Source organism: Vidua macroura, chromosome 15 (genome assembly GCF_024509145.1).
Source record: "Vidua macroura isolate BioBank_ID:100142 chromosome 15, ASM2450914v1, whole genome shotgun sequence".
NCBI lineage: Eukaryota > Metazoa > Chordata > Aves > Passeriformes > Viduidae > Vidua > Vidua macroura.
The window spans coordinates 14,979,982-14,992,821 of NC_071585.1; the positions used below are offsets into that span (position 1 = coordinate 14,979,982).

Below are 12,840 nucleotides of genomic sequence, written 5' to 3' on the forward strand. Positions count from 1 at the left end.
AGGGTCTCGGGGACTATCATTTTTCGAGGGCATTGCATTCTGCCAGTGAGGAAAAACAATAGAGAAAGTGATGCTGCAATTGGCTTTACATTCTTGTAAAGACATTCGAAAGATTTGGGGACAAAAAGAATTTTTACTTTGCAACGATATAAGAGTTTTAACTGGAAACTTTGCAGTGGATTTATTGCTGGTAAACTTGAAGAGAGTTGTTGCAAGCCCTGCCAGGCTTCCATGAGTTCATCACTTAAATTTCATTGGGAAGATTTTGCTTTTAAAATTGACACCCTGGGATGAACTACAAGCTGAAATATATTCTACTGTTGGGGCCTGTTGGCTCTTGACTATACATCTTACTATATATATAATTTGGGAAGGTCAACCACACTGGCTTTCTGGTTTACCATAAATATAAAACCAGTGAGGATCCAACTATTTGTGAATGAAAAAGTGATAATTATTGAAAACCACAGATTACTGTGGCTTACCCTATTTATACCACACAGAGAAGGATGAAATAATAATTGGCCTCTGCCAACTATTACTTTTAAAAAGATAGATATATTTATTTGAAAGATGAGCTGCTTAACCCATAGGCTTCAAGGGGGCAGCGTGTGGACACAAAACCAGGATCTGGGGTCCTGTTTACATTCAGAGAAAGGAGCTACAAAAAAGAACCTTCACTTTACTGAGTGAAAATTCTGACAAGCAAGATATAAATAAAGATGTGTTGGATGTCCCAAAAATAATCCAGACTACCTGCTAATGAGATGGTGAAAGCCAAATGTGGAGACACCAGGCTCCTGAGTGGCTTGGGAGGTGCAGTTTTCTTTCCAGCTTTTTGGCCTCCAAAGTGTCTTTTGGGTGTCACATAAACTGTAACTCGGTGTTTCAGAGCAGCAAACACAAGCTTGTAAGGATAAGCTGGATATTGTCTAAGTAAACTCAACAACCAGCACACCTTTCTACATCCTGTCTCCCCTTTCCCCAGCCCTTACAGTCAGGCATTCATCTCTATTGCCATCAGATATTTGTGTTAAGAAGTGAAACGTCTGGAAAAGTCCACAGGAATACATTTGGTCAAGGGTATGTTATAGTCAGATCCCAGATTTTACAAACCTGTGACGAGCAGTTGCTCACCAGAGCAATGAACCAGAGACAAGCCATGACTACGTTCCCTTCCCATCTCCCTGCTCATGGATACAGCTCAGGTCAATCTGTCCTTCCCCGAGGGAGGCAGAAAACCTGGGGAGAGGAGAGGCAAACAAACTGCCTCTGATATTATACAGAATAAAAATTAAAAAAAACTGGAGAAAAATAGTACATTTTTTTACTCAAAGTGAAAGCAAAAAATTATTTCAGTGGAGGAAACTGTCATCTGTTCCAATGGGTCTTGTCCAAAATTCAATAGAATTAAGCCTGTTTCTTTCTATTTATTTATTTAGTTAAGTGTTTTAGATACCTAATTACATCATAACAGTTACTGGATTTTTAATTTTTTTTCCTGTTTCTTGGACTCACATGCTCAGAGAATTCCTGGAGAGCTGGACTGAAGGATTTAGGTTAAAAAGAAAGGCTCCACCAAGCCTTTGGGAAGAGAACAATTTTGTAGTGTGAAGGTTGCTATTCAAAAGTAAGAATTTACTAGCAGTTGCTTTATGAGGTTGCTTAAGAGGTGCCTGAGAACGCAGATTAGAAAAATCACCTTTCCCACAAAATGTACAACTGGAGATATTTTGCAGATGTTGACTTTTAATATCAGCGCAGTAACTCAGGTGTGTGCAGCTATGTAAGCAAAGAACTATCTTTTTTTTGTTGTTTTTTTTTTTTTTGCCAACAGAATCCCTCAGATTGTAGGAGTGAGAACGACAGCTGTGGTAAAATGAGATAGCACCATGCATGAGAATAAGGGCATTTATGTAAGAGAAATTAAGTACTGCCTCAACCAAAAGCATGCACTGAGAAGACTGCAATGGGAAAAAAAGAGAAAAATATGGCAACTACTTTAGTAGGAATATAAGAAAAAAAAATAGGAGTGTTTTTTTAAGACTAGACTTAATGGAAAGATTACAAAGTTGAACAGAAAGAAGTTTCCCTTTGTAATGCCTTCTGCTAATTAATAAAGACAGAGTTCATACATTCCTTATAAATTTCAGTAAAAATTATGACAGTGGTTTGTTTATTAAATTAAGTTGTTGGCAGGATGAAAAAAAAATTCTATAACATGAATTATGGCTGAAAATGGCTCGTAGCCTACATAAAAAGTTAGAGCTAAATAAATACAGATGTAAGTTATGTTTATATAATGAGAAACGCTGCTGAGCTAAGAATTTTAGGTTAGTAAGTGTGAACTACAGACCCGATTCTGCAAACACTTATCAATACCCTCAGCTTCTCTGACACAAGAAGCCTCATTGATCCCAACAGGACCATATGTGAACATAATCTTAAATATATGCATAAGTGCTTGCAGGACTGATGCCTGAAAGCATAAACAGAATAGAGAAGTATTTCCACAGGAATCCACTGAGCAGTAGAAACCCACACATTTTCCCATTTCTCAGCATTAATAATTTCTTTTAACGTATCTAGTTAACATTTCTCTGAGTGGCATTTGCTTTCCCAGAGAAAATTTTATCTAGTTTCTTCAAACTCTTTGGAAAAATCTATTTAATTATTCATCAGATCCTTGGCAAATATTTGTGAAACAAACCAGCATAAAGGACTGGTGCCTTCTAAACTCAGCTACTTCAATGGGAGCTCATCTCTTAGAGGGAGCAAGCACCTATTGAATTTAGGATTACAAACAGCTTTGAAGACAAAGAGCTATTCTACCAAGCTGGAACAGGGAGAGGGGAGTGAAATGCCCTCTGTTTTTGTTTTGTTTTTCAGCAGTAGTCATCAACTTTGAGGACAAAGAGCAAAACAAAACATTAATCAAATCCAGATTTTTCAAAGTACATTTGCACTCAACAACTCCCATTTTAAGCACCTACAGTCACCAGCAGATGTTCTCTTCCAGAACCAGCTGACCTTACAGAAGAGATTACTGTCCCCAGGCTGCTTCCAGCCACGTGCCCCCATCCCACTCTTGCTGGAGTTTACTGTACTTTCAGAGAAGCCAAACTGCCTTGCACCATTTTCTCCTTCAATCATTTCAGCAACAAGCCAGATTGGCAAAGAGTGATCATTTAAATGGTTTATTTCAAATGAACTTCGTTGGCCTGGAGGAGACCAGGGAGCAAGCACACAACCATCCTAGCTGGCATGTCCACGGTGAAGAATAGCCTGGAGCAGGGAGGGGAGACAAACAGCTGTGGGAAAAGCAACGTCCTCAGCTGGCACAGCTGGAGCCAGAAAAGAACATTTATCCATGGCTTAAGTAAGCAGATGGATTTCCAAAAGGGCTCTGCTTTCATTTAGGGCAATTCAAAGGAACAGAAGAATCTCCTAAAGAGCTCAGCACCCTATAGATAGAAGAAATGCAATCCAAAATTTGGGTGCTGAGCACTTCAGAAAATATGCAACATCCTTTAGATGCACAGTCAAAAAAATTAGGGCAGTCTGGGAAAAAAATCAGATTCCAATTTTGGGTGCTGAATAAATGCAACCAACATTAAAAAAAATCACCCCACTTCACTGACACACAAGACAACCTCTGCACCCATGTTTGCTTACTTGTTTGTCATTTCACTACATTTAGAGCTGACCTACTTGAAAAATACCCCCTTTGGTGTGGAGGCCAGTCCCTTTCAAATGTCTGGCTCCAGAGATAATAAACTCTTACAGGACAATTTTGAAACCAGCAGCCAGAGACACAAACCAAATAAATCCACATTTAAAGTAGCAATGCCAACCAATGAAAATGATTTGCCTACCATGTTCCAGATAAGAAGGCGTACCTTCCGAGGGATCGAGTCTTCGAGCTCTCCGCCCGTGCTTGGAATTGTTGTGCACAAACATATTGTCTGACACTGCCAGCACATGGCCATCAACATTGACTGTTGTAGACACCACGACCTGCAAGCACAAGAGCAAGATGGAGGAAAAGTTGGAGAAATCCGTGTGTTTTTTAAAAAGCGCGGAGTGTAATAAACTCAGTTAAATAAATAACAGCTGGGAGCTGTAGAAAATTGCAAAGCTATTTCGTATAATAACTGGTGCTTGTGCTGTACAAATCTAACAAGAGACGCTATTGATGAGTGGGTCTTTGGCATCGAAAGCTTTTGATGCAGTTTTAAGTCAAATTGCAGAGTTTGTAGCTGCGTGGCAGACAGCACACTGTTAACCATCATTTTAACAAGAGGATCTTTATTAAGTATTTTTTCCCCTATATACAAGGGCAGCTGTGTTTCACCCTAAATTATCCTTCAGCTTCCACGCTGAAGCAGATAGAGATGTTGACATTGCAAATGAGAATCGATTCAGAATAAAAGAAAACAAAAGTGTATTTTGTGAAGTTATAATGAAAGTTGTTGCCTGCCTCACCCCTCCTCTGCTGCTCTCCCCTCAGCACTGCAGGTTGTTGGACTTGCCCAAATTTCTCCCGAGCTCTATCTTGAGGAGTACGTATAGGAATGTTTGTGTACACACACACACGTTTGACAGTGGGGTCTTGATCTGGAGAACACAACCCTATTCATCCACTGTTAGAATTATTTGTATTTCTCAACTTATCTCAATTTCAACACCTGGGATTTGATTTGAGGCAGGGTGAGGGAGACACAGCAGGACTGCACTGGAGGAAGGATCAGACACTCCTGTTCCCCAGAGCTGCCTGGGGCAGGAGAGGAGCCAACCCAGCAGGGGCAAACAGGTAAGTGATGGGTCCCAAGTAGAAGACCCTGCTGCACCAAGGTGTCCAGAGGGACTCCTCAACCCTGAGGCTCCAAAAGGAAATCCCTGTCCAGGCAGAGGGCACGTAAGCCATGAAATATCATGGAGAAACAAGTCCCTTGCAGAGCTGTGAGCTCATCACACCACGTCTCCTCCTACCCCATTCAGACCAAGCAGTCTCAGCCTCCCTGGCTTTCCTTCAGCCACCCCTCCCACAGCCTTTTCCCAGCAAAAGTATGGCATTCCCAGGGTTTTACCCCAGCCAAAGATTTGGCCTTCAGCTGGCTGCTGGTTTGCCAGGAGCACGCATTGCCTTCGAGAACTTTGACTAAAACAATAAGAAGAAATGACCTACACTTCTCCTTACATTAAACAGGGAAAGGGATTAAAGACTGAAACCCACAGAGATATGTTTATTCATGCGACCTCTTACAACCAAATATAATAATTGTCTGTTAATTGCAGTTTCAGCTCCCACCTCATGCTTCGACATGTGAAACAGCAATCAGCAGCTCCTGTTTAATCCACCTATTATGTTGACTAATTAACTTTGCTCGACAGTTTATTTCTTCCTCCATTATCAGCCCCTGTCAGCCGCAAGCACAGTGCCGCAAAGGGGGACCTCAGCCCTTTTGATTGATCACCGATAGATTGACATGCAGATTAATTTAATTAGAATCACCTCACTTGAGAAATGAAAGACAATGGCAAGGGGGCTAATAGATCTGCTCTTATAATGAGGCAAGCCTCCAGAGCCACGGCAGAGGATTTCTGATTTATTTTGCTGAATTCCCCAGTCGCTCTGAAAGGCTCTCGCTTTAATTGTTCTTGGTTTTGAGAGGCTTTAGCCTCTGAAGAGGTGAAATGCTTTACAAGGATTGGCAAACATTGCTTCAACTCTCTCAGGAAGCTGCTGCCTCTCAAAGTTGGTCAAATGGGGACACTTAAAGGATTGCTTACAACTATTCAATTTCATCACTTGAATTGGAGCTAAAAAAAAAAAAAAAACAGAGTGAAAGAAAAAATTTTCTACCTATTTCTGGCCCTCAATTAAAATACTCAAAAAGTAAGCAAAGCCACTAAACTACCCAGAGCAGATCCTGAAGTCTTTCTCTGGAAAAAGAGGAATACAAAAGAGAATATTTTACATCTAAAAGATCCTAACCCTATCCCTCAGAATGGCATTTCAAGCAATAGAGTTTTGTGCGTGTTTTAAGTGAAAGATATTAAAATACAGAATAAATTATTCAAGAGCTCCTACAGATGGAAATTTGGGAAAAAGAAAGCACCAAATACTACAGATAAGTTTTTCTGAAATCAAACTAAGGAGAGAAAAAAACCCAAGACCTATATATAATATTCCAAAAGGGATTTCAAAAGTAATTTATCCATTGAATTCCTGAGGGGTAGAATAAAGTTTATGATATTTTCAATAAACTATGATCTTATAGTAAGTGGCTCGGGGTTTGCAATCTTATTTGTGCACTTGCAACCACTGTAAATTCTTTGCAAGTGGGATTTTGAGCCAAATCCTTGGCATTGCCTGTCACAGCTCCATGATTTATGTCAGCTCCTTATCTTCTTCTATGAGTCTGATTAGATGCATATGAAAATTAACAAAATTACAATTAATAACAGTGGCTACAAGATAAAATATTTTCCCCAATTCCAAAACCCTACAGGTACACACAGACTTCACACTGAAGCTGATCAATCCTGGGCTGAAACCAAAACTTTTAACATTTTTTGAAATGAAATTCCAGAAAAATAATGAGTCAAGAGTAGTAACAGTAAGGTAGTTCTCAAACCTGGGAAAATCCTGTATCTAAGTAGCTGTTGCTACGCATGCAACTTTCAAGGTAAGAACTTGAGGAAACAATCCTGTTGAGGTTTTATGTGAGTAAAGCTACATTTAATTTCCCCCTCCTCAGATTTTCAAAACTGTTGATGCAACATATTTTGAATTACTTAGCAATATCTTCCTACCTCCCTCCTGAACAGTTTGATTTACTATGAAGAGACCACATTGGTGTGGTTCTTTGGTGTCGTTAGCAGCAGAAACTATAAATGGAATCCCCATGTGAAACTGTTTCCAGTCTCAGGAAATGAAGAAAAAAAACTCCTCTTATGTGTCTGTTTGAAAAAAAAAAATAAAAAAAGATTATTCATAGCACACCTGTAAGAAGCAACAGGCTCTTGCTGCTCAATTCTTTAAATGAAAATTCTCATTAATAGAGGAACTCTGAATGCGCACTGCACCAAGGAAATATTAATGCTTCTAATTATTAATAGTGAAAAAATGCACCTCGAATATTGTGTGCCACAGTTACCTACTTGGATTGCTACAGAGCACTTACATGCTTACAAGTTCTACTCATATTTTTTAATCTAAAAAAATACTACACTCTCCTCATTTTGATTTTGAAACGATTGGGATATGTTCAAGTTAAAGCACATGCTAAAACTAATTTGTGGAGAAATCATAAAATTAGGGGGAGGGGACAGCCAGAGTATATGTGGAATGGGCACCAAGGCATCCTAAAACACAGACTGTAGCAAGAGGGAAAGGCACACTACACTTTAATAAATGATTAATGAGGTGCTGACACATTAATGTAAGCACAGGGACAACCAGGTCTGCCAAATCTCAAACCTTTCCAAATTTTGTCAACAAAACACAGTTTTAATTTGAGACAGGCAAACACGGAAAATGATTTTGAGCTTTAGCTTTAGCCCTTCATAGATTTTGAATTTAAATCCTGTATCAACACCAGGGGAGACAGAGGTATGAAAGAAACACATGGGTTTACAACTTTCTTCAATGAAATTGGCACTATCGAATGCAGTAACGTATCCCAGCTCTGTGGATTATTCTGCCTGCCATTAAATAGTTCAGTTTGTGAATACTTTGGAGCTTAGATTTTTTTTTTTTTTCCTTTAAATATTCAGAGACCAGGAGCCTGGAGATCAAGCTATTTATCCACGTTTAGCACTCGGCCTGTTTATTTGGTATAGTACCTCACCTAATATATCAAAATTAAGCATTGCACAACTCCTGATTTTTAACCAGAGCCCATTAAGCTTTGCTCACTGATTAAGACATAGCATTTTCCTTGTGCTTTCAATTTTCTCCACTGTATGGTGAGGGATCTGATATTTTTGCAACGTCCCCAATACCCAGCGGCAAAGGCAGAGAAAATCTGGCTAGGATGATTTCCAGGTTTGAAGTGTGTCCTAAGTGTTAAATATGTAACTCCAGAGCTTGCCACTATTCTGAAAGCTATAAATGGCTTGAGCACATCTTTATTTTCATCACCACTTTGTGACCTCTTCCTACAATGTGTTGACTTCTTTATTCTAGTAACTAAAAATCACTCTCCATTTAACAAGATACTTCAAAAGGTGCCTAACTATGAGCACATAAGTACAATACATTCAGTAATTTTGCTCACGTGCTCAAGGACAGGCCAGGCACTTAATTACCTTGTTGAATTGGGCCACAACTCTCACTGCTATTTTTCAGTCTCTTTTTCTTTTTCCTTTTTTTTTTTTTTTTTGCCTTTTCCTTCTCTGGGGATGGAGCCTTGCATGTCCAAATTCCATTATCTGGGATTCATGAAGCATCATCTCTGTCTCTTATGCAAATTTGCAATAAGACACAAGTGGCTTCAATTCAAACATGAGTGGCAGCATCCCATGGAGGCAAATGAGCAGCCTCTGCTGCAGGAGAGGCTGTGGTAACAGAATCAAACAGCATGGCAATCTCTAAGTGACTTTCAAGGTTTTCATAATAAGTGAATGTTTGGGGTTTTATTCAGTGACACAGCCTGAAAAGTTTCTTCTAAATTAAAACTTGACATGTGTCAGTTTACAAGCAGTTCTGCTAAAACAAGAACAACAAGACAGCTAGGGCACCTGGGTTTCATTAATTACAATAACATACAAAACTGTTTAGGTTGTATGAATGAGTTTTTAGTTCTGAAAAATCAAATCTAGGCAGAGCTCACTCATGACACCATCTACTTAGTAGCAGTATTATTATTACCACTAACTGGGGCACTACAGCCCATCCCACCAAGAATGATGACTTATTGTGATGAAGAATTCACAACCAGACTGAGCATCTGCTCCAGAGAGTTTCTGGAATAAAAAAGGCAAGGTTGTGCAAAGGTGATAATACACAACAGCACCAAATGTTTTGTGCAATTGGGCTGATGAAACATGGAGATGAAATTATTTTCTCAAGGACTAGCAGGAATGTGAGGCACAGTTGAAGTACTGTGCAGTACTTGACTTCTCCTCCCTGACTCTCCTTGTGCTAATAGAGACACAACAAACACAGCCAGGGCCAGCACTGCTCTAGCACACACACTCTGCTGGCACTCCACAACACTCCACTTGTCACATGCCTGGACATCTCAGACATGCAGAGAAATTTATTTCCTTCCAGGCCCTAACAGCTTTTATGTTAGACTTATCACACTCCTACATTTGCAGGATAAAACCTCCTAATTCATTTCTGATTGTGAGCCTGAATCAAGACACATTCTGCCTCCTCCCTCTGCTTTCTTAACGTGTCTTGTATCAGATGATAATCAGACAATTCCATGCTACAGGGGAAAAAAAACCAAGCCAACTCTAAAATCTACTAAGAAAGGAAATTTTCTACAGGACTGGTCCTTAGATAGTGCAGGACTCACATCCTTGACCCTTCATTGATTCTCCCATCAAAACCATAATCTGTGTTCTAAGAATTTCCAGCAACTTTTGGGGACTGATGAATGACAGACCAAAAGTTGGAATTTGGCAGCTTCAAAGTCCTGCACAAGTAGGGGAATGAAGGAAGGAAATGTCTCCATTTTTGTGGAGTATAAAATGAGTATGGTACCATTTAAAAGTATCTGGAAATACCTTATCCTTATGTTTTTTAACCAGAACTTTGACATCACCACTGGAGATCTTGTAAGTCACTGGCAACAATTCAAAGGCAGCTGACAGCAAACGCAGGGGCACAGATTTCATTTGGTTCCTACACAACACTGCCTCAAAGACCCAGGAGTACCATAGCATTGAGATACTCCATGTACACTCGGTCCTTTTCACCCTAAGAAATTATAAATGAAGCTTGGACTCTGTAGAGCCCAGCTGTTTTATTTTAAGAAGTCTATTGCTAAAAGACCAACAAGTTCAAAATTTAAAAAAAAAAGAAAAGGGAAGAAACAAAAGCAGCTATTGTAAAACAATAAGCCTGGGCACTGAAGAGAACGCTGCGAGCTTCAATGCCACCCTGTATGAGAGTAGGAGTGGTTCACTAGGCTGAAAGTGATTAATTTCTTGAAAATGCTGAGGTCACGCTAATTGACATGACCTGTGTAATTAAGCAGTCTCTGTTTACACACGGAAAGCTCAACTGCTGTGAAGCTGGGTTTGTATGACAGAATGTCTTTACAAGTCAAGAGATCAACAACCTTTCCTATGTCCTACCTCCCCGCCGACACAGCTCCTGATTGCTGCTCTGAGGGACGCGCACAGGCATTTCCATATGAAAATCAGCCTCGAGCCTGGGCGAGCACAGCCCCAGCAGAGTGTACATGTTGTGAAGCAAGCTCTGACAGGCCCCAGGGGTGACTGCTCAGACTAAATCCCCATGCTGGTGAGAGTCCTTTTCCCACATTCTCTTTCCTTGATAATGCCCTCTGGAATCACGGGAGAGTCGTGACAGAGGGAGGAGCGTGGGGTGAGAAGCTGAGGGCTCTGCCATGCTAATGCTGGCTTTTACACTGATTAATTTAATCCCTGTGGCCACATCTCCTCACTTCTGCACTTCCCTGCTCAGAGGCAAATAGCACCCTTCTGCCTTCCAGCATTGCTGCAATTAAGCAGTTCAACGAAAGACATTCTACATATAAATAATATTGTCACTTACATAGCATTCAACACTTGTATTGAAGTGCAACACTGCTGCAAAAGAAGCAAACAAGGTCCTGAGTAACTACAGAAAGCAGATATATTTTGGAGTTGTCTTTCTCCAGAGGCCCATGTGGTCCATGGGACAAATCTCTTGTTTCTTCCTCAGAACCTTGAGGCAAAGCCCCATGGACAGATTCTACCATGTTTCCTCCATGGGCTGTATTCACTCCTCCCACCAAAAGAGAAAGTTCTTTGACTTTCTATCCCATATTTTTATTCAGCACATACCCAGGTAAAGCATTATTGCCACAGTCAAAGAGTATATCTTCAATAAAATGTTGGAACAATTATTCCTCAGCATTGCCACCACTCCAGTGTGCTGCCAGCACTGGGGAAGTGCATGTACAGACCACCTTCCCAAGGGACAGTGACGTTCTTCATCACAAAATGAGTTGTGACAGAGGTGGAGCATAACAAGATGTCCTTGGCCATCTGAAGCTGTGTTGATATTTCAGTTCCCAAGCCTCAGTGCCACAAGATGCAACAGTGGGGAAATACCAGCCCAAAGCATCCCAAGAAAGAGACACTCAGTGGTAGCTTTTTCCAAGTTCTCACTACAGGGATGGACCTTCATCCCTACAGGGATGGACCTTCATTGATACACGTTTATGAGTCTTTACCACTGCTCAGGGGTAACGTGTAGTCACAAGCCTGATTTTATCAATTGCTCTTACACCTTCCTCTGCCCCAGCCAATAAACAAGGTGCTCACTCGGTGTCTGCATGAAAACAAATAGTTCCCCATGGAGAGAGAAATATCTCAGAGCAGGGGAGCCCCATAGCTAAAAACAACAGAGAGGTCATTTTGATTTTTCCTTTTCATGCTTTCCCTTCCGGTGGAGATGACATTATCTTCAAGAGCGCTCTCTTCCACAGCAAGAAAACCCAACTACTTCCTGACAATTCTGCTGCAACAAGAAGTCCTCAGGCATTACTTTGTGACCTTATGTTTTTAGCATCTTCCAGTGAATTACTAGGTTAGTTTGGGTCAAAGTACTTCTGTCCTAACAGCTGCTGATTTTTAAAGGAGGAAGCGTGTCCGACTGACCTGGAATCGACGCATGTCTCGAGGGTTTCCTGCATTTTTTAGGCAATTTTGGTTACATTTGAGGAAAAATTTCAAGAAGAACCTGTGGAGAAAGAGAAACAAATATTAATGTCTTACAAATAGGGTGTAGTATGTGTAAATATGACAGTAATATAAATATGACATATGCACATTTGGTCCAACAAAGACTTATCAACATCAGTATTCCCAACTCAGACAAATCACCCCCCTGCCCATCCAAAGAGGGAGTGGAGCTTGCATAGGCCCCATCTAGCAAAACATGTGAGCACATCCTGAAAATTTAAACATTAATTTCATAGCTCTGTTGTGTCAGAGCCATTAATGTTTACAAAGTCAGTTCCCCTGTCACGCCAGGCTGGCTGTGCCATCAGAGCAGTGAGGAACAGACACATTTTTCAGCACTGCAAAAAAGGGACAGAAAAATGCTAGACATGAAAATTCCCTTGGGTATAAATGGGGCTTTGTTTTACAAGTTCGCTGTCACACGCAGGTTTTGATTTAATACAAAAATACTGAAAATGTTCCATACAGTTGAAATATCCCTCCCAGGATTAAACCAAGTTTGTGCATAAAATTAATGCTCAAATAGTGGTTAGTGGAGCCCAAATCCCTAAGAGAAGGGGGAAGCCTTGGTCAAAAGAATGGCTTCATGGAAAAATGAAATGTTTTAGATGCAGTCTATTTCCTGACCATACACAGTTCACTGAAGTAGCTATATGACCCTGACATATGTCTCTAAGAGAAGACATTGCCTTTTACAAAGCCAAAGAAAAAAGCAAACATTTCACTGAAAATATTTCCTTCAGTGTTATGCATCAGTGGACTGTAAACCCATAAAGACAAGTCAATGAATAATAGTGGGTCTCAGATTCCAGGCTTCCTCCCTGAAAGCCAAAGTTTATCAGTCTTTTGTCCAAAATAAACTACAGACTAAGGTCTACTAAAGCTCAGTCGTGCAAAGTTTAATCC

The 12,840-nt window shown here is 40.4% G+C and overlaps 1 protein-coding gene across 4 annotated transcripts in view; it reads right to left on the reverse strand.

Moving 5' to 3' along the window:
* EBF1 (EBF transcription factor 1) overlaps window positions 1-12,840 on the reverse strand; it is a 266,020-nt gene that overhangs the window by 84,620 nt on the left and 168,560 nt on the right. For 2 of the 4 annotated variants that reach the window (XM_053991340.1, XM_053991337.1), the window contains exons 7-8: window positions 11,851-11,932; window positions 3,900-4,017 (exon numbers count right to left, since the gene is read on the reverse strand). In XM_053991340.1, the coding sequence (XP_053847315.1) occupies window positions 3,900-4,017; window positions 11,851-11,932 (200 nt within the window). Of the gene's footprint in view, window positions 1-3,875; window positions 4,018-11,850; window positions 11,933-12,840 lie in introns of all 4 variants that reach the window. The other 2 variants (XM_053991339.1, XM_053991338.1) reach the window with 1 other exon arrangement.